Source organism: Panulirus ornatus, chromosome 36 (assembly GCF_036320965.1).
Source record: "Panulirus ornatus isolate Po-2019 chromosome 36, ASM3632096v1, whole genome shotgun sequence".
Classification (NCBI taxonomy): domain Eukaryota; kingdom Metazoa; phylum Arthropoda; class Malacostraca; order Decapoda; family Palinuridae; genus Panulirus; species Panulirus ornatus.
In genome coordinates, this window is record NC_092259.1 from 5,628,500 (window position 1) to 5,649,932 (window position 21,433).

At 38.0% G+C, this 21,433-nt stretch overlaps 1 protein-coding gene across 3 annotated transcripts in view; it reads right to left on the reverse strand.

Moving 5' to 3' along the window:
- Positions 1-622: 622 nt before the first annotated feature.
- The window catches only part of Prp3 (pre-mRNA processing factor 3), a 120,624-nt gene continuing 99,813 nt past the window's right edge, over positions 623-21,433 (reverse strand). Inside the window, exons 5-12 of one of the 3 annotated variants that reach the window (XM_071683233.1) lie at positions 20,863-21,158; positions 16,920-17,108; positions 10,059-10,222; positions 7,497-7,725; positions 7,055-7,269; positions 6,777-6,923; positions 5,000-5,114; positions 623-2,207 (exon numbers count right to left, since the gene is read on the reverse strand). In XM_071683233.1, coding sequence (XP_071539334.1) covers positions 2,082-2,207; positions 5,000-5,114; positions 6,777-6,923; positions 7,055-7,269; positions 7,497-7,725; positions 10,059-10,222; positions 16,920-17,108; positions 20,863-21,158 — 1,481 coding nt within the window. In that variant the 3' untranslated portion in view covers positions 623-2,081. Of the gene's footprint in view, positions 2,208-4,999; positions 5,115-6,776; positions 6,924-7,054; positions 7,270-7,496; positions 7,726-10,058; positions 10,223-16,919; positions 17,109-20,862; positions 21,162-21,433 lie in introns of all 3 variants that reach the window. The other 2 variants (XM_071683231.1, XM_071683232.1) reach the window with 2 other exon arrangements.

The window sequence follows — 21,433 nt, forward strand, 5'->3', positions numbered from 1 at the left end:
GGAAGAGAGCACTACAGGGTAGCATAGTTCTCCCAACTCAGACTTAAGCAGCTGAAATACAGACACGGGATGACTCATATAGGTCAAGAATCCAAACTGTGGAAATGAGTTATTTGAGAATAGTATTGTGGTATGGACTAGATGGGATGAAGAAAGTAATGATGGGGTGTATGAGAAATGTGGGATGGCAAGGAAGATAAGGGAATGAATTGTGGAGTAGCAGAGTGGTGAAACATAATACTGTGAGATGGTTTGAGCACATGAAAAGAAGAGTGAGTGATAGTACAATTAAAGGGGTTGATATGAGAGGAAGATCACCTGTTAAATGGGAAGAACAGAAGAGAACTGGAGTAAGAGAAAGGGAAGAATGCGTGGAATGGCGTATGCAAGGGAGGCAGGTAAGGACAAGGATAAGTGGAGACTCTTTTGCCATGGCCACTCCCTTGATGGGAGTTCCCAAAGGGACTGGGCATCACTGCCTTTTTAAGAGGAAAATTCAGCACAGTCTAGGGATTCATACTTCCTAAAAGTAATCATGTCTACCAGTAATAAATAGACATTACATTTAGCCTTTAATGTTCTGCATAGTAGTCTAAAATTTTTAGGATTTTTTCCAAAGCAGTTGTGATATTTTCATACATTTTCTATTAGAACTAAAAAAATTATTTTACATTTATTACAAAGCTCTAGTAATTCACCATAAAGTTTTCAAAGTACATGAGAACACTTGATTTAACTATTTATGGAATAAATGTCAGAAAATAAGGTATAAAATTCTTATATACATTGGGGACTTACAGACACTCACTTTCACTTTGTTTAAATTACCTTCATATCCAGTGCCAACTGATCAGTTAATTACATTATCATGAAAGCCAAAAATGAGTAGTCATCTTAAATTTTATATTTTCATGTCATGACAAACATGAGTAAAATAAACCAGTTCACAGTGTATAGCTGTACATAAAATCAAAATGCAAATTTTACTTTTTGGACTTGGTTTAAGATAAGTCATTCATTTCTCAACTCCCAAAAGAAGTTTAATAGACACTCCTGCATTCATGACAGCATTAAAACTGCAAGTAATATCAAAATATCAATAGTACCCGCAAAAATTACAGAATTATAAAAATCTATCTATCTATTAACATTTACTCCATTCCCATTAACATGGGGTGGATCAAGCGCATACATCCACCTGTTATGAGAATAATTTTTGCAGAACTGGGGTGTCCAGCCCTACCTCACATGTGGGTAAAAGAGCAAAGATACTAATTTCCTGGAGTAGACTTGCCATCTTGATTATAAAAATATGTACAATTCATACAGCAGTACATCAAGACTCCATCCATATACATAGTGGTAATCATCAGTTAAATAATACTAGTCTCCATACAATGGCCCATATGTTCAAAAATCACTGGTAAAATCTACCAATCTGTTGAAATTTCCTGTAAATGTCTCCCCCTAAATATATTCCTTACAGCATAACTCTTTCATGAATGTTTCAGCAAAAATTCACAAACAAGTAATATTTCATTTCCAAAGATTATGTAATTTTACTCTACAGTACTCAGTAGGTTTAGAACTGAAGTGATGAGAGTTTCTCGGGAAATTTTTCTTTCATCTTTTCATATTAACTCTCTTATAGTGCCAGATACCAATGCACAAGATAAGAAAACAGGTAATGGTTAACAGTTTCCACTCTTCAAATCAACCTGCTTGAATTAATAACAGACTTTCAATATGGAAGCAAGCTCACATAACTTATTTTTACATTTATACATTTATAATCTAAGATTTCAAGTGATGCAGTATTTCAGTCACAGACACACCTTCAATAAACTATTTGAAACATTTGGAAGCGACAAATGTCTTGGGAAGAGAAGGAAACTATATAAATTGTTTTTGTTGACAATTTTGTCATGCTAGTTTCTGCATACAACAGTAAATGCAAACCATAAGACCAAGTTAAATGAGTTAAATAAATACAATTCGAAACTTCAATAAATAGTTATTTTAGCAAATATATATATATCTCTTTTTCATGGTAATATGCTAATTCCACAATTATCACAGTTTTAAACACCGCTATCAGCTTCTTCAAGAATTTTCTTCCCATATGATAGATCCCAGTAGTGTTCTACTCCATGCTTCTTAAAATGGTCTCTTGCAAAGGATTCTGTAGGGCATGCTTTGAACTGCATCTGAAAGAGAAAAGATACTTGGATAATACCAATCACTGAAAAGAAGTATTCAACATCCATCAATCCAATCAATGGAATAACCCATAGCAAGGCATGGGAGGAAAGCTATGCATGATTATGCATGATAAACTGGCATGACACTCAATGAAAAGGATATAGAAGTAGATTGGATAATTTTCAATGACATTCAAACAATTAGAAAGAACACAACTTTCAATGATATTCAAACAATTAGGAAGAACACAAGTGCTAATGCATAGCTGACAGTCATTTTCCAGAGGTATGCCAAAATAGTAAAGCAACGAAATACAGAACTGCCTATTGTTCAAGAAAAAGGAGAAAAAGTTTAAAAATCTATACGTCCAATTAAATATCAACAGGAAGAGTACATTACTGAAAACAGCAAGTAGGAGAGTCATTACCCAGCCAATTAATCCAACTGGCTCAAGGTAACAAAACCATGGCAAAGATCTTATCATAAGAAATTTTTCTCAGTAGTTACCCAGATCCAGTCCTGTTGCTAAAGAAGACAGCACTTTGCAACATAGTAGCATACACATTCAGGAAGTTATCAAAATGACAGGGCTAAACCCTATCTCTAAGGGAGGGGGATATACACCCCAGTAATTTTTTATGTTCACTGTGGTTGAGGTATATGCAACTCAGTAATCTTTTCCTTCACTGCAGCTGGGGGTGTATACATACAGTCATTAATGCAGCTTCCTGACAATACAGTCTAAATTTTTTCCACACACTGGACAAATGGTGATGTTAACATAGCCTGTAAGAGATTTGCATCCTCAAAATATGTAATAACTTCTGAAGATGTATCACTCAACATAATTGATACTAATGAAAAAAAATAAAAAGCTTTGTAATCATATTTGGGGAAAAAATTACCAAAAAGAAAACATCTAACTATATTTTCTGTCATACATGCTCCCTTTTTCTCGCATGAGTGAGGTAGCATCAAGAACAAATGACAGAGCCTTTGAGGAAAATTTCCTCACTTAGCTCCCTGCTCTGTTCCTTCTGTTGGAAAGTAAAACAGGAGGGGAGGATACACCCTGAGTACTTCATGTGGCTGGAAGTAGAGCAGCATAAATTAAATTAATGGAGATGTTTTTCTGAACATTTAAGAACAATCCACATAGAGTGTCTCTGAATATCAGAACTGCCAACGGGAAAGGGTAAATAAGTATGATCAGAGAACAACAAAAAGAAGTTAAAAAGCAGGCAGACAGTCAAGTCCTTTATCTCTCTTTTGAATAGGTCATCTACCAAGGGAGAGTAGCAGCAGATTGGAAGTTTGCCAATGCAACATCAATATGAAAAAAAAAATCATAGCAAATCCCTGCTTAGACATTATCATCCAATTACTTTGATGTCCATAGTACTAAACTAAAACAGCATTTGAGACAAGGATATAAATAATTTAGAGGACCACCACTTAACTTAGCTACAAGAGTTTTGACAAAATTATTTGTCTGTTCCAGGATTCTAATCTATCTTTAATCATATAAAGTTAAGAACAGGAATCAAGCAGGACCTGTCCAAGTCAATAATAATATCCACTCTTTGAAAGATGTTTAGGACTCAAAGGCCATGTCTGGCATATTCTTCTTTTGAGACAGAGACTAATCAAAAGTCATCAAGGTAAGCCAGAACTATGACATGGAAGAAATCCTCCTTAATAAAATTGTGGGACTATGAGTGAGCTATTGGGCATCAACTTGAATTGCTAGGTCTGGGTAACATATCTGAATACCAAAAACTTCCTCATTCTGGGTTTACATATAAAGTACCAGTAAATATACATTAAGTACAGGCTAACTCTCCAGTTGCTTCTTCCTTGAACAGATGGAATGGTCCAGAAATTCCATCACACAGTAACTGAAAGAAAATAATGGATCACCATTCAAAAGTAACTGAAATATACAGAAAATTCAATTACCTTTGTGCTGGCCTCCTGAGTCAGTGCTAATAGGGGGTGCCCATAGGGGGTGTGGATGACATGTTTGACAGCTCCTAATAAGCCAAGAAGACATGGGAGATGATTTTTTTTTTTCCAATAAGCTTGTTTTCAAACTGTACTTTTATTTCATGTAAAGGTACAGTGATGGTATAAAATATCATGAATATGCATAAAAAGTGTAATAAAAATATTACACTTATATGCATAAAGAGTGTAATAAAAATATTACACTCTTCTCACTAACATTCTGGATGAAGGAAACTGGCTGGGAAGTGAGGGGAAGATACTGAAGGGTTTGCTTTTTTTATATGAAATACTAAACAAAAATTCATACACAAGCACAGCACTGACAGCAAATGACATGAATATCAGTGGAAACATTATACTACTCACACTACAAATAAATGAGTACATTATATGGCTAGCACATGTGGGGAGGATATTGGAATGCTTTTCCTTTGGAAATATTCTAGTTCTTTACCTATCATCTACAAAAACACAGAACTTCATCATTTCTACTGCAAGTTCAAGTTCAATACAGTTACCTCCCTTTTTCTTTTGTAATCCTGCAAAAATCACTCTGAGTAATTTGCTTCTTCACATTTCGCATGTACTAAGGTCATCAAGTAATCAAAACGTTTTCTACAGGGTGCAAGAGTAGAATTTTTTCCCCACACATTCCTATCAATGGAAGAAACCTCTATAGGATACAGTGTACAAGTTATATTTCTAAATCTGTTCTCATTCTAATTCTCACACCCATCAACCTATTTCCATAAAAAGGGTAAAAAGTAAAAGAAAAATATCATCATCTCACCTCACCAAAATTTCTCTCTGGAACAATCCCTTCCCAAACTAATTGGCATTTTGGTTCTATATCAGCATCTTTGGACCTTGATTCCTCTGCCCACTTGATACGTTCCATCATTAATCTGAAAACAGAAATACACCAATTATATATTCATACATATATACACACACTCTTTATCCCTATCCCAAAACAGAAAGAGGAGAAAAAATACTGTCCAGATACCTCCAGTCTGTCAGAAGGTGACTAAGCAGAAGCAGGGACCAATTCTCTTTTGTATCACCACTTTCTGAAACCAAGAACAGACAGAAGAAAAGAGAGGATTATTCCTCAAAGGCTCACAGTGGATTGTCTAAATGTGTACAATTATAACCAGGAGGTAGTGATGCTGTTTCCTGTGGGGCAGGGTAGCACCAGGAATGGATGAAGGCAAGCAAGTATGAATATGTACATTAAATGGAATGTTACTATGTGCTGGAATCTATGGGATTTATTTGGGAATATACACCTGATTTTGTTGGAGTTGTACAAAAATGCTTACTGTTCTGCTAAGATGGGTAGATACTAGTAAGGAAGAAAAAAGAAAGCAAAGAAGGGGTTTGGTCCACTTAAGAAAATATAGCCATAAGTTTTATGAAATATGGAAGATGGTCCATTCAGACAATACATAAGGGGGAGAATAACTATAAGAAATGCACAATGGTGTTGATACCATATAATCCTTGAAATAACTGAAATGATCCAGAACAAAAAAAAAATGATAATGAAAAAACAATCATGATGGTACAAAAGGCAGATCAATACAATTCTCCCAGATGGTAAAGTACTGATAACGAAGATTTCAATTACAAATGGATAGACTTAAGGAATATAGATTCTCATGGTGACTAGGAGTCATGAAGACAAGTTTTTAGCATGTAAAACCAAAAATTTCCCATACTAACCAGGAGTACACACTAAGATTAGAGAGATCAATATACCATCATTACCGGACCTTATCTTCAAACATTCTAACATGGATACTAAGAATATTATATATGACACAACAACAGGAAAAGTGATCATGTAATGCTAAAGTTTGAGTGTGTGGTAATGAGGAAATTAAAAGAGCAGAGAGAAGACAAGACCTACAAAGCAGGTACTATAATTTCTAAGAAAACTAAACAATCCTCAACAATTTTAATGGTAACCCTGATGCAAAAATGGCATTCTGTCACCAAGAACAAGGCCACTGTGGTGAGAGCTTCTGTAAAATTTATAAAGGTGAAGAAACATGGTTACTTTTAACCTCAAATACGTAGGAAATGTCTATCTTCAATCCATCTTGCAGTTTTCATATGAAGATTCCAAATAATTTAAAACTCAAGCATTTTACTAACCTTACATATTAATATTTTCTTTAGGGTCCTTGCCTTATACCATTTTGCTTTCAATCCCTATGTCTTTTCACTATAATAACAATATAACTGTTATAACATATGGCTTTTTGTCAAATGTAGACTTTGTGGAAACTAGTCCTCCCTTAAATATGCTAAAGTTGGGAAAATTCACCTTACAAAATTATTCAGAATGTGTCAACATATATGCATCAAAGAAGGCTTTACTAAGTCAACTATAATCATCTTTTTAACTAAATGATGATAGCCAAATTCATCATTATACACACTGTTGTTTTCCTGATCAGGATTATATACATTTCTCCAATGTTCTGTTAGTAAAGGTTTTAATTTCCAGAAGATCTCTTTTATCTATATATTTCAGTGTTTCCAAATAACACTTTCCTTACCTTTTGTATTTTTTCTGTTGTTTAGGGCCTCCTTCGACAACAACAACATTGATGTCTTTAAAAAGAACAACAGTACCAGTCAAGAAGAGCTGTTTTGCATTTGTTTCAACCTTGAACTTATGTGAACCATTGGAGAAATCTGTCACTCTGTATGGGAAAATGCCAAAGACAAATTAATTTCAATCTTAAAATAAATAATTACATTCCTGAACCAAACATATGATCATAATGATATAAAACAGAGCTTCATGAAGAAAGGGATACACCAAAGGACTTACTTATACACAGTAACATGAATTCCTGTTGTCGTGTCCTCCTTGATTTTATGAATTTTCTTCTCTCTCTGCTGTTCAGGTGTGAGTTTTCTTGCAGCATTAGCATCCTGGTGGGCCTTCAGCCTCTTAGCCATCTGCTCACGCACATGTTTCTCCATCTTTGTTGGGTCTAAGACAGCTTCTGTTCCTAAAACCCTCATCAAGTTAGCCATTCGTACCTGAAAGAATTCAGTTCAACTATCACAAGGGCAGCATATCACAACTAATCTGAGGAGGAAGGAGATAAAGTGGTCTATCTATCTATATCTCTGATGTTTGTGTTTACAAAAGATGGACAGACTAGAAAAAAAGGGGGGACAAATCACTTCTGCTTTGCAATCAAGACTAAAGAATATACATTAAAATTATGTTGCCAAGAAATAAAGGACACAGAAGAACAATGTACTTTAGGTTCTGGGGGTGGTTCCAGTCCTAAACGAATCTTTTCCTGCTTTTCTTTCCATGCTTCTCGCCTATTCATACGACGCAGCTTCTTGCGCTCTTTTTTGGTGAGAAAAACTTCAAGTGTTACTGGTTTCAAGGGATCTGAAGGACATCTCACTTCAAGAGGATGTTCAATAAGCCTTGTTATATAGTCATCCTTCAACTTAGGTATTTCATCCTCCTCTGGATATCTGAAAATAAAAGAAGAAATAATTTGCACAACTTTTTTGGACACATCCTCTCTCTAGAAGTCAAAAAGAATGTGCAAAAACCAAATCCACAGCCAAGCCCCATAAACTGTTTCATGGTTTACCTTGACCGTATCACATGCCCTGGTTAAGCCCACTATCAGCACCTGTCTCCATATGCCAATTTAATCCACTTCAGTCTATCCCATGCATACATCACACCCTGCTGAACATTCAGGCCCTGATACTTCAAAGCCTCCATCACGTATCTATCTATCTATGTCTCCTATACTCATTCCATCTGGGAATTCCTATCAAGGGGGTGACCAAGACATAGAAGTCTCCAATTATCCCTGTCCTTACATGCCTCCTTCATTTTATCCTTTAATCTCTTCCTCAGTCTCTGCCTCCCCTTTGCTCCCTCCACTTCTCACCCATTGATCCTCTAAGTCAGTCTTCCTCCCCTTTGCTCCCACCACTTCTCATCCATAGATCCTCTAAATCAGTCTTACAATAGCTCATCCTCTATGTATGTCTACAACCTTCCGGCACAACCTGATCAGCCCTCTTGCTCAGGCAGTGCTTATCACCACTCCTTACAGACCTCTCCTTCCACAAACTCCCACTTTATGCCCCATTTCCCTCCCAACATTCATCTGCTGCCAGTCTACTCCAAAGTATTAAAGCACTCCACTGTAAGTAACTCTTCCTCATTCAAATTCACATTGAAACCATCCTGTCTCAGAGCTCCCCAGTCAAACACACACTGAAATCATCCTGTATCACCACTCTACTGTACTTCAATACCTTACATTTGTTCTGATTGTCATAACATTCTCCTTTCAAACACTCTCTTGAACACAATCATGTAAAGTTTCTGTCTGAAGTCTTCTACTAGAACTATATTATCTGTAATCAGCAACTGACTCACCTCCCAAGCCTCCACATCCCAAGTTTACTGTACCCCCCCCCCCCTCCCCCCCAAAAAAAAATACACACACACTCCAAGATCCTCACATTTACCTCCCTCACCACCCCAGGGATTCATGAACAGATCAAATGGCCAAGGTGACATCAAACACTTTTAATGCAAACTCACCTTCACTACTAATCCTCCTCCCTCTTTTAGTAAAAACTCCTCAACATTTACTAGCTTTCCTTCCACACCAAGTATTCAAATGTCTTTTAACAGTGTCTCTGTCAACTCTTCCATATAATCTTTTACGGGTCCAAAACTACCACATACAAATATCTCTTCTCTAAGAGTTTATGACATATTCTTGAGTGCAAACATCTGGTCCTGACATACCCTACCACTCTTAAAGCCAAACAAATCCTCTCTGATCTGATGTTCTGTGCATGCATGCATCCTCCAAAACACCACTCTCCCATACATCTTACCTAACATGCTCATGAAATTTATGACAATGAATCAAGCTTTCACTTTCACTCCCCTTGCCCTGTTTAGGACACCTTACATGCATTCTCCCAGTTCTCAGGCACCTCTCTCTGGGTCAAATGAATACTGCCCAATCATTCAACAACATTCAAACTCTCATTTTGTGATACTCAATTGTAATCACATCCACTCATGGTACTTTACCACACTTCATCAACCCATTCGCCAGCAATTTCTACCTCCTACCAACTCATCTAAAACACATAACATCCACAATCATACCATCTAAAACATTCAGCACTCCTTCAAAACATTCATACCATCTCTTTCTCACCTCTTCTTTGTCTGCTCCCGTAATGACACTCCCATAAGTTCTTTTGTTAAACTCATAATACTCACCACCTTCAAAACTTTTCTTATTCTTCCTGAAGTTCAGTGACACTTTCCCACACCATCTCTCATCTGCCCTTATTTTCAGCTCTCTTTGATTCATCCTGACCTTCTGCCACTTTCCCTTGCACATCTCAATCACAGATCTTCCTATCCAGCTGATGCCAACCATATACCTCTTTCCTCTCTTTCACTCCCACTCTAACTTCCTTATACCAACAATGACTATCCTTTCTCATGCTCTCATAACCAACTTTCCACATACCACAATCTTCATCCATGCATTTTTTCAATGCTTTACTAAATAATTCCACTCCATTCACTTTGTTTCACTTACTCTTCCTTATGCAATTCTTCAGTAAACAAAACACAGGACCTTCAAATATGTTCCCAACTTAACTGCATATACAGGACACCTAGTTATATGTAACAGCATCCGTCACCTCCTATCCAAGACATTTCATGAACACCCACCATCTAAATTTACCTATACAAACTGAAATGTTTAATGCTTTATTATATAAAACTACAAATAAGGAATTCCAACCTATTTCCTTGAAGGACGATAGCATCCCACCACTCAACCTCTGGACATTCATCAGTAATAACCTTCATTTCCCGCTGCTCTAGTTGTGCCAGTTTGGCCGCTGATGAAATGCCAGTCTTCTTTGCAACCTGTGAAATCTCACATTGCAACTTCTCTAGACGAGCCTGTGGAGTGAATAAAAATATCAGATTGTCACCCAGCTTTACAAAACATTCAAAGACCAGTTACAGTGTTCACTAAGAACGATCAATCTATCAAACATGTTTGCCATTCCCAGCATTAGCAAGGTAGCACCAGGAACAAAGAAATGGCCTCATTCGCTCACATTCACTCCAGAGTTGTCATGAATAACACACTAAAACCAGATCCCCCTACTTAAAATCAGAGCCCACAGATCTTTCCAAGGTTTCATCCAACCAATTATATATTTTTTATCAGTGTCTAAATTTTCATCAATACCTCATTTTTTAGATATCTGGGAGTGGATCTGGCAGCGGATGGAACCATGGAAGCGGAAGTGGATCATAGGGTGGGGGAGGGGGCGAAAATTCTGGGAGCCTTGAAGAATGTGTGGAAGTCGAGAACATTATCTCGGAAAGCAAAAATGGGTATGTTTGAAGGAATAGTGGTTCCAACAATGTTGTATGGTTGCGAGGCATGGGCTATGGATAGAGTTGTGCGCAGGAGGATGGATGTGCTGGAAATGAGATGTTTGAGGACAATGTGTGGTGTGAGGTGGTTTGATCGAGTAAGTAACGTAAGGGTAAGAGAGATGTGTGGAAATAAAAAGAGCGTGGTTGAGAGAGCAGAAGAGGGTGTTTTGAAATGGTTCGGGCACATGGAGAGAATGAGTGAGGAAAGATTGACCAAGAGAATATATGTGTCGGAGGTGGAGGGAACGAGGAGAAGAGGGAGACCAAATTGGAGGTGGAAAGATGGAGTGAAAAAGATTTTGTGTGATCGGGGCCTGAACATGCAGGAGGGTGAAAGGAGGGCAAGGAATAGAGTGAATTGGAGCGATGTGGTATACCGGGGTTGACGTGCTGTCAGTGGAGTGAATCAAGGCATGTGAAGCGACTGGGGTAAACCATGGAAAGCTGTGTAGGTATGTATATTTGCGTGTGTGGACGTATGTATATACATGTGTATGGGGGTGGGTTGGGCCATTTCTTTCGTCTGTTTCCTTGCGCTACCTCGCAAACACGGGAGACAGTGACAAAGCAAAAAAAAAAAAAAAAAAAAAAAAAACCTCATTTTCAATGCTCTGGATATACTAATTAATTTCAACACATACATTCCTTAATCCTTTTTGAAATGCATTCCTTGGACAATTTCTGTTAAGAATTTTGAGCCTATTCAAATCTCATTCTTAAATCTCAAATAAAAATCAGGATTATGCAGCTTGGTTTGGTCTTCAAAGGGACAGAGAAGAACTCACACTGTTTAGCTTACTCTGTCTCTTTTATGATTAATTATAAAGAACCACAAACACGAAGGGCTTCAAAATTTCTCAGAAGGTATAAAGCCTGTGACACTGCCTTTGAGATGACTTTCTCTGGAGTATGGGGTTAAGACATTATAAAAACTAGACAGGAACACATGGGTAAAACAAGTTATAAATAAAAACTTTAAAATAAAAAATAAAATGAGCACATATTAACCAAAGCTGCACATCACCTGTTTCCACAGATACTAGATTTAACATAGCTGGAGCACATGTAAAACTGCAGACTCCTACATCAGTTCAGGCATCAAACCACATTCATCCCATGAGTACCTCCAATATTGTTTATCAAAAACCCTAATGTCGCAGAGTTTTACAAATATGTAAGTTTATCCTTTTTTTTGTAGTTATTCCATTTGTTTCAATTGTTTCTATTGTCATCTGTTAATGTTTGGGAACAACAGAAATCTTACCCATCATCTCCATTCATTCTTTAAATCTTGATGTACGGAAATATGATGCATACGATTTATATACAGGTTCCTGACCCTGCATATCATCCAGGAATCATAAACATATACAAGCAGTACGGCAATGCCAGGTCTACATTATGAAATATTCAACTTTCAAGCACATAAGTAACTAGGGAAACTAAAAGAATGTGTCAAGAAATTTTCTGGAAAATCGTAAGCAATATATATTACATTCACATTTTCAAGATTAGAATTTGAAAGATGCAGGTGGCTCATCAATCTATTTCAAGCCTATAGATTTAAGCTAATAATCACTAAATGCAACAATTTTTGGCAAGCATATAACACAACAGCTATATTCATACATGATTAAAAGTATCTAATTACATCATATTTCATACATTCATGCAATGTTGGCACATTTAAAGTCATTCAAAAGCATTTCCACTGCTATATATTCAAAACTCATATCAATTAGCAATGATTTATTCTCAGCGATCTAGCTGTCACTTAATATTGCAATATGAAAGAGTTTTGGTGTTATTAAGGGCCTTTCTAAAGGTTCCCTCAACCTAACGGTCCACTTCTTCCAGCAGGTGAGAAATACAGACTCTTTTTGAGTGAAAAGATCTTTGATGAGACAGTACTCCAAGTGATACAGCCTCGCCACAGATGACTCTTTCACTTGCCGTGTATCTTCGTAGAAGTTGAGTCCAGTAACTCCATGTGATGTCATGTATAAAATCTTACAAAAGTATAATAGCCACAGTACTATCATGCTTCACTCCAAACTAGAAATAGTCTGTACATAATGTGGATACCACATAAATGCATCAGATACCAACTTTTCTTTTTCATACTTGTTCCCTGCTGCTAGTGTTAGCTATGTAGCAAAACAAATGGAAGAAGATATGAGATCATTCACTCCCATCCACTTTCTAGCTGTCATCTATGACACACTGAAACCACAGCCCCACTGTCACAACCAATAAGGCACCGAAACCACAGCCCCTACCCACAACCAATAATGCACTGACACCACACCCCCTATCACAACCAGGCCCCAAAGACTTTTCCACAGATTCCACTGACCGCTTCTGATGCCCTGGTCCAATCCATTGTCAGCACATCATCCACTGAATACCACATTGCTCCAATTTACTCTATCCCATGCATGCTTTACACTCTACCGCATGTTCAAGCCCTAAGAACTCGAAACCTTTTACTCTCTATCTTTCCATCTTCAAATTAGTCCCCTCCTTGTAACCTCAACATCTGGAACATATACCTTCTTTGTTAATATCTCGCTCATTCTCTCCACATGTCCTAACCATTCTAGCACATCCACTTCAGTCTCTTATTCATACTCTTTTTTACTATCTCTGTCTCTTACTTTATCATTCTCTATTCGATGAACCCTCCTCACACCACATTTCATACCAAACATTTCTTTTCCAACACACTTCCACTTTTCCATACTTTCTCATCTAGAGCCCATGCCTTGCATTCATAAAACACTGTCAGGACTACTACTCCATCAAACATGCCTTTTTGCCTTCACCAATAGTGTGCTAAGGACCTTGGACTTTCACCCATCCTAGGCTCATTTAAACTTATACAGCTTCATTTGCAGCCATATCCAATCCTAGGTACCTAAAACATACTAATTCATCCATTCATCCAGGTTCTCTCCATTTATTCACATTTACTCTCAACTTTCTCCTTTTACACACCCTCAAACTTTGAAACTAGCTTTTGTGCTTGTTCACTCGAATCTGCCACCAGGGGTTTGTCATCAACAAACAGCAACTGAATCACCCATCATACACTCCCACCGCAAAACAATGCAGAACTGCTCCTTTCTCCAAGACCCATACATTCACCTTCCTCACCACCCAATCCATAATCAAATTAAAGAAACATGGTGACATTACACACCTCACCCTCAGACCCACCTTCACCTGGAACCACTCACCTGCCTCTCTTCCTACTGGCATGTGCACTTTATGAGGCTGTATCACTAAGAACACTGTCTCATCAAAGAAAGTCTCACTCCCTGCTACTGGAATTAGTGCAACCTTGGGCTGCAGGAACAACTGGAAAGACACCCTGAGGATCATAAGGACTCTTTCTAGAAAGATGTTCCGGGAAAATTAAAAATAAATGCATGTATGTATGTGTAATTAACTACATGTACTGTAAGGGAGAGGGTTTCACACTGTGGCCACATCTCTTGAACATTCTCTACTCTCGTGTAATTTCTTGTAACTATGTATGCTGAATGCATCAAAACACATCCACATTCACCTTATTCCATTTATCCACCACTCTTGCACTGTAAAAGTACTTCTTTACATCTTTTTTTAACAAGTTTCTTGCTTATTTTCATGTTATGTCCTATGGTTGCTCTATTCTCACATCTCTAAGAACTGATCACTGCCTTATGTCAATGATCTGTTTTAAAAACTAAAAGGTTAAGATCAAATTAACCCCTTACTCTTCTCTCTTCCAAGGAGGGCAAATTCAAAGCCTCAAGCCTTTCCCTGAAACTCAATTCTCTTGATTCTCACACTGTCTTTGTTGCCTTCCTCCGGACCATCTCTTTGTGCTTCTTTAATGTGGTGACTAAACTTGAGAAGCATATCCTAGTTTTGGCCTTATGTAGGATATGAACAGCATGCTAAATACTTTCTTATCCATATACTTGATGGCTATTCTAACATTCATTTATGTTAGCTCAGACAGTAAGGGCAACAAGTTAGGAACTGTGGTGACTCCCAAGTCCTTCTCATACATAAAACCCTGGAGCTCATTTCCTGCTAGATAATAATCACAGTGAGACCATCCTTTACTTTGTTCCATTCTCATTACTTTACATTTACTCAGGGTAAATTTCATCAACCAAATATCAAACCTACCTTGAGGTCTGTTTATATCTCCTTGTAAGTTGATGCAATCCTCCTCGCTTGTCACTTCTCTCATGACCTTTGCATCATCTGCAAATATATTCAGGTAGCAGTCCATCCCTTTTGGCAAGTCAGTTACACAGATCAAGAGTAAATGTCCCCCCCAAAATACTTGTGGTGCTCCAAAGGTCACCTAGACCCATTTGGAGGAGACTCTTCCACCGTGCATCCTCTGTTCCCACCCACTGAAATGATCTATCCATCAACAGAGTTTCCCCCTTTTCCTGCCTGGTGATACAACTTCTTAATCGGCCACCCAAGTGGATTAAATGTCAAATGCTTTCTGACAGTTCAGACGCAAACAATCCATCTTGCTTCCCTTTTGGTCTTACACTGAGTTCACTTTCTTGTAGTTCTCCAAGAAGCTTGTTACACATGACCTCCTTTCCTCACTTTGGTAATTTCTCCTCTCCAAAAAGTAATCCACTTGCTTTCTAATAATCTTTCCCAGAACCTTACATACCACACTCATTCGTGAGACTGGCTTGTAGTTCACCTCCTGTTCCAGATTACTTTTCAAAAAGATAGGTATAACATTTACACTTTTTCATTCCCTTAGTACTTTGCATCTCTCTAGTGACATCTTAAACAGTATTTTGAGTGCTTAGTCTAGCATGTCTGCACACATTTTAAGCACATACAGTGAACCTTCATTGGGATCACGAGCCTTGTATGGATCAAGACCTTTTAGTATTCTGCTAATATCTTTTCTAAATGGTGTCTTCCCCTATGAAAACACTTTTGAAATTGTTATTCATTTCCTTGCATACTCTACAATTCTTCCTTTTGAATCCCTTAGCTCTTTACCTTAAAAACAACCCCTAAAGAATTTACGGAAAAGTTTTGGATTTTCTCCTGCCTTGTCCATGATATTATTTTCAGTTTCATTACTCCTCCTTTCTTATCCTGCTATACTCATTCCTTGGTCCCTTATGCCTTGCAAATGCTGGATGGCTGGTGTGCCATCTACATATTTGCTACTTCAAATCCCATTCACTTTCCTAGATGCCTTTGCTTTCTGACATCACTTATTAAACTATTAATTCCTCTTTCTCACTATTCCCTCGATATTTGAGGCTGGAGTTATCCATGTTTCTACTGAACTGTACATTTTACATCACAAAGCCCTGGATCCTGGCTACTGAATTCCACTTCCCAACACACATTACCAGAGAAATTGTTGGGGTTTATTAATTTCCACAATCATATCTCCTTATGGCTTGTCCCACCTCTGCTCTTTTAAGGTCCTATATTAACCAGTCAAACTTGAGCATCACATGATCACCTCTTCCAGTTGGTGAATCATATAATATATCCTTGATATTAATCCTAGTACGTGTGAAGATAAGATTTAGCAATGATGGCATATCATTCCTTCTCATCCTAGTATGTTCACTGAAATGCTGTATAGGAAATTTACCTGCATACAATCCATAACTCCTGTCTCCATGACTCCCTACACCATAAGAATCTGAATTTCAATAGTCTACCTCTTTATAACTGTAATTATCATTATCAGTATATTGCCATCTCTAAAAGAGTGTTGTACTCCTTCATGTACCATCCTACATGTGTCTGTCTGTGTTATATCTTTTTGGGTGTTAAGTGGAAAGAATTTTACATTCATGTTACTCTGTCTCTTAACCTTGTGTATAGGCACCTTGTCTTTACTATTATGTGTGTGTGTGTGTGTATACAGACACACACACAACCCAGCCATAGTCAGACCCCCATATACTGGCCTGCCCTAAAGGGATAAGTCTTCTGGGTTGGGTGTAGGCTGATTGTCGCACCCAGGATTTGAACTCATGCACGCCTGACCCCGTGCAGGCCTATGCCGACTTATGATCAGTAATGCTAACCACTACACCACAGACACCCATGTGGGTGTGTGTATGTAAATGAGCTCTGTGGCTGCATATACTTGATCTGCCCACTGAAACAGGAACAAACACAAAAATAACAAAAACCTTCTTACCTTTGCTCTTTCCCTCTGAGCAAGCTGGATGAACTTGCCCTGGTCATGGAACTTAAAAGGTCTCTTAACTTTGATGGAAGGACGCATACTGACTCGTGGATCAAAGAAATTACTCTCAGCAGAGTCCTCTACAGGCTTTTCTTGCAACTGCTGCTTAAACTCTTCACGCTTCTTGGCTCGGATGTTGGCCTGATGAAAGGTAGATTTGTGTGATGAAAAAGCAATGACAGAACTAAACTGAAATGGCCAATAAAAGCTTTCATAACTTATGGCAGAAGTATTACCAAATAAATAAGCAATTTCCTTGTTAAAAATGATAATCATTCTTCATGTTTTAATATAAAATTTACATCATTCAAAGATGACATTACAATGAAATAAAAAAAATCCCTATAAATATTTTTCTCACTAATCTATCTATCTATACTTCTAATGCCAATTCTCTTTGGGAACTCCCTTAAAGGGGTAGCCAGGATAAAAGACTTTTAGCCTTCAGCCTTCAGTGCTTCACCCTCAAAGGCCACTGGCAGAGGGCAACTGTAGCACAGTGTTTCCACAGGTTCCTCCAAAATGCTCCTATCGATTACTTCCACTTAATGTGTCCACCTAATCTTGTACCCTACTACTTTCACCTAATGCTCCTTACAACTACTCTTACCTAATAATCCCATCTAATGTTCCTACCTACTACTCCTACCTAATGTTTCAACCTTTGCTGCCACATGTTCCTACTTACTACTTCTATCTATTGCTCCTACAATTTTGCCTTAAGGCAGGGCTAGGGCGAGCACATAGCACTTACCACAGGAAAATCAGGAGCTACAAAAAATGAGTTATGTGAGTTAAGTGTTGTCAAGTGCTATGTGAGAGGAGAGATTATATGATTAAGAACAGAATGCCAGCAGTCCATATGTGGGTGAGGCAGAAAGGGAAGACAGCTATCTGGGTCAGATGAGTGCAACTTGAGAACTACACAGCTACCACTAACCCTCCTAATACCCTGATGGGTAGTACTGATTTAATTTTTTTCTACAAACTGAAACGATAACCTATTCATTCAGCTAAAATTCATCTTGGTGAAAACGTAATCAAATGATCCTAAAATATCATCAATGCTACATGCAGTGTATGAGATTACTCTGCTATTTTAGTGAAACTTGTGTTGCTCTCTTAACCATGTACCTATACTATGTCTTAACCTTATGTATAAACACACAATTGCTGTACGCACCCTGCTGACGCCAGATACCCAAGGGAAAGACTGAACGTAGTGTCTGCCCTGTCCAAAATTTGAACCAGGGACTGTTTGACTGGTGGGATACAAAGCAAACCACCTTGCCTTAGTGCCTTGATGAAGAAGTTATGAATGTATGGTGCGACAAGAAAGCTACTAAATGCCAGTGAGAGGTTATACTGAAAGAGAAAGGTCTGTGTGTGATGAGGGTGGAAGGGGTTTAAGTGCTTCAGCATGAAGGTAGGTCTGCATCAAGGGTGCATGATGTCACCAAGGTTATTCAAACTGTTCATGGACAGAGTGGTGAGGAAGGTAAATGCACATGTCTTTGAGTGAAGGGCAGGTGTACAGTGTGTTGGGGTGGGGAACCCTAAGTGGTGAGCTACTTTCCACTTGCAGATGACAGGTTTCGTGAGACTTGAGAGTTACTTCTGGCTGATGTATGGGTTTGGGAGTACATGTTTCCTGTCCAATGACAGCATGTTGCCCACCTCATACACTGGATCAATCCAACCCACTCTATCCATTGCATGTCATTCAGAGTGCTCAAGCTCTGATACGCAATATCCTCCTCTACCCCTCTCTTCCATTGCCTTGTGCCAGGTAAAAGCAAACAAAACTACTATTATACCATAATGACATATATGAAATTCTGATACAAGGGAAGAGAATGACAAATGTCTCTACACTGTGCAAAGGCATTTAAAAAAAATAAACTGTTATTCAAGAAAGAAGGCAAAATATTGAAGGAAGACATGGAAAATGGATAAGAGACTTAATAACCAACAGATAATTCAGAGTAAAGGCAAATGGAACCATACTAAAGTAGAAGACATGCTTTCCTACATATCATAAGGAATGGTATAAGCTTCAATACTTTTTCTATTGTGACTTCAGGCACAGGCTAGGATGAAATGTACAGTATAGTCAATTATTTTGCAGATGACACGAGAATAAGTAAAATGGAGAGTTCATATCACCATAAAACATTACAAACAGCCTTAGATCCTGCCTACAGAATAGAAAAGCATTCTAATGGAATCTAGTCATGAAAAATCTGAGCAAATAATGCATAAAACAAACATTGTAGAGGTGCCTTCTGACAAGGGGACCACAGGGAAAAAGACAAAGATCAGGGAGTTGCTATAAATGGAAAGTCTGAATCTTTTGAGTACATTGATAAGATAGTAATATCAAATCAAATAATGAGGTACAATAATGAGAATTTTCACAAGAGACAGAAAGCAACTGCTGATTTGCTGATTTTCAGTGTGTATATTAGAGCAAGAATACACTGCTGCTGTGCTGCATGGTCACCAGTTAAACAGATGGAAATAAAAGAGCATGAGAGAATACATAAGCATCTCACAAGCAAAACTATAGGTCTGGAGCATGAGAAGGACTTTACAGTCTATGAAGAATAAAAGAGAGAGAGATATGTTGGTATATGCATAATGGAGGATTGAATGCATAAACTGTATTTTTTTGAATTTTAAAGGAACTCATCACAGAAGATTAATCACTGTCCAGATTAATTCCTGGAAACATACAGAGAACCTTAAGAGATTATTTGATGTGATATCAGGAAAAATAATAAACATGCTGGAGTAACCATAAACACATTCAAAAGAAGGCTGGACTAACGGCTGAAGTCAATCCCCGATCAATCTGAAGATATACTCATGTGAGAGGTGTTGCAGCAGACAGAAATAGTTTAATCTAACAAATGAGGTGTGTGGTAAGTGCTACACACTATCCCTGCCATTTTAGCAAAATCTCACTGCAGGTACTTGTAGGTATTTAGGTAATCTCCCCATGCTCCCTTCATTGCTAAGATGAACATCCTCAAATTTTTCTTCACTTAACCTTGACATATAACCAAACTATTTCAGCACATACTAGTCAGCTCTCTTAATCAGAATGCACACGCCTCACTCCTCAGATCAACTTACCCTATGTCACCTACTGTCCTAGGTCATTTCATTTTCATCATGCACACCCTCTTCCATTCTTTTGGACTTGAAACTCAAGACTCACATTCATGCAACACTGTCAGGACTACTGCACCTTTAAACAGACCAGACTTTTCTCTAAAGAATCCTGAAGTATCCCTTCACATGCCCCTCAGTGTATCCGGTACCTTATACCTCTCTTCCACCCTAGGTCTCATTTCTGCCTCCATGGTTCCATCTCTTACTACATGTACTCTGACTTACCTCAAAAATTCCACTTCCTCCCAGTTCTCACCATTCAAACTTACATTCAGGCCATCCAGTTTTACCACCTGACTACATCTTACTACCTTATTTTGTTTTGATTTACTCTCAAGTTTCTTCTTTCACTTGCATTCCCAAACTTTGTCACCAGCTGACATCTGCAAACAACAACTGTTCCCCTACAACTCTCTTACCCTTCAGCATACTGTAAAAACATTCCTCATTCTAAGAACCTTGAATATACATCTCTCACCACCCCTGCCAGAAACAGATTAAATACAAACAGTGACATCACACATCCTTGACATATGCCCATCTTCACAGTAAACCACTCACATACATGTCTTATTGTCCTCATCAAAGCTCCTTACATAAATGTTACAAGACGAACAAACACTGTCATTCATAGTGTGACAGGGATCTATAAATATCAGATTAAGTATTCTTCAATTACTGATTATAAAATTCAAAGTATTTGCATCATTCTTCTCACCTTTAATGTAGGAATACGTTGGGTCAGGTGTACCTCCTTTCCACTTTGATCAACAGTTCGTCCCTCAGCATCCAAGATAAGTGGTGTAGGCTTGCTCTGTTCTCCTAATGGTTTGGTAGCTGATGCAACAGCAGCACCCAATGCTGCTCCAACCTGTGCACCAGCTAATCCTAAAGAAGAGACATTTCCCAGCTGTGCCTGGATGCGAGCTTGAAGCTCAGCTATGCGAGAACTTACATCTCCTCCTCCTCCAACACTTGCTAACATTAATGATGAAGGTTGGGGCATCAAAGGCACTGCTGCAAGAAATTATAAAGTTTTTGTTAGCTATGCAATATATCCTGCAGTTAATAATGATATGCTTTCAGAGAAAGAGAATAACCTAGTCTACAGTCAACAAAATTTTTTATTTCCAAAGTTCTGACATATCATTATATTATCATCAGCGGCTAATACAAAAATGGTAAAAAAGTTTTGTCACTATTTTTGTTAACTACCATGAAAAGGCATGGCAGGAAAAATGCCTCAGTCAATTCAAATCTTGTTTCATACTGTCAATACATTTATGATA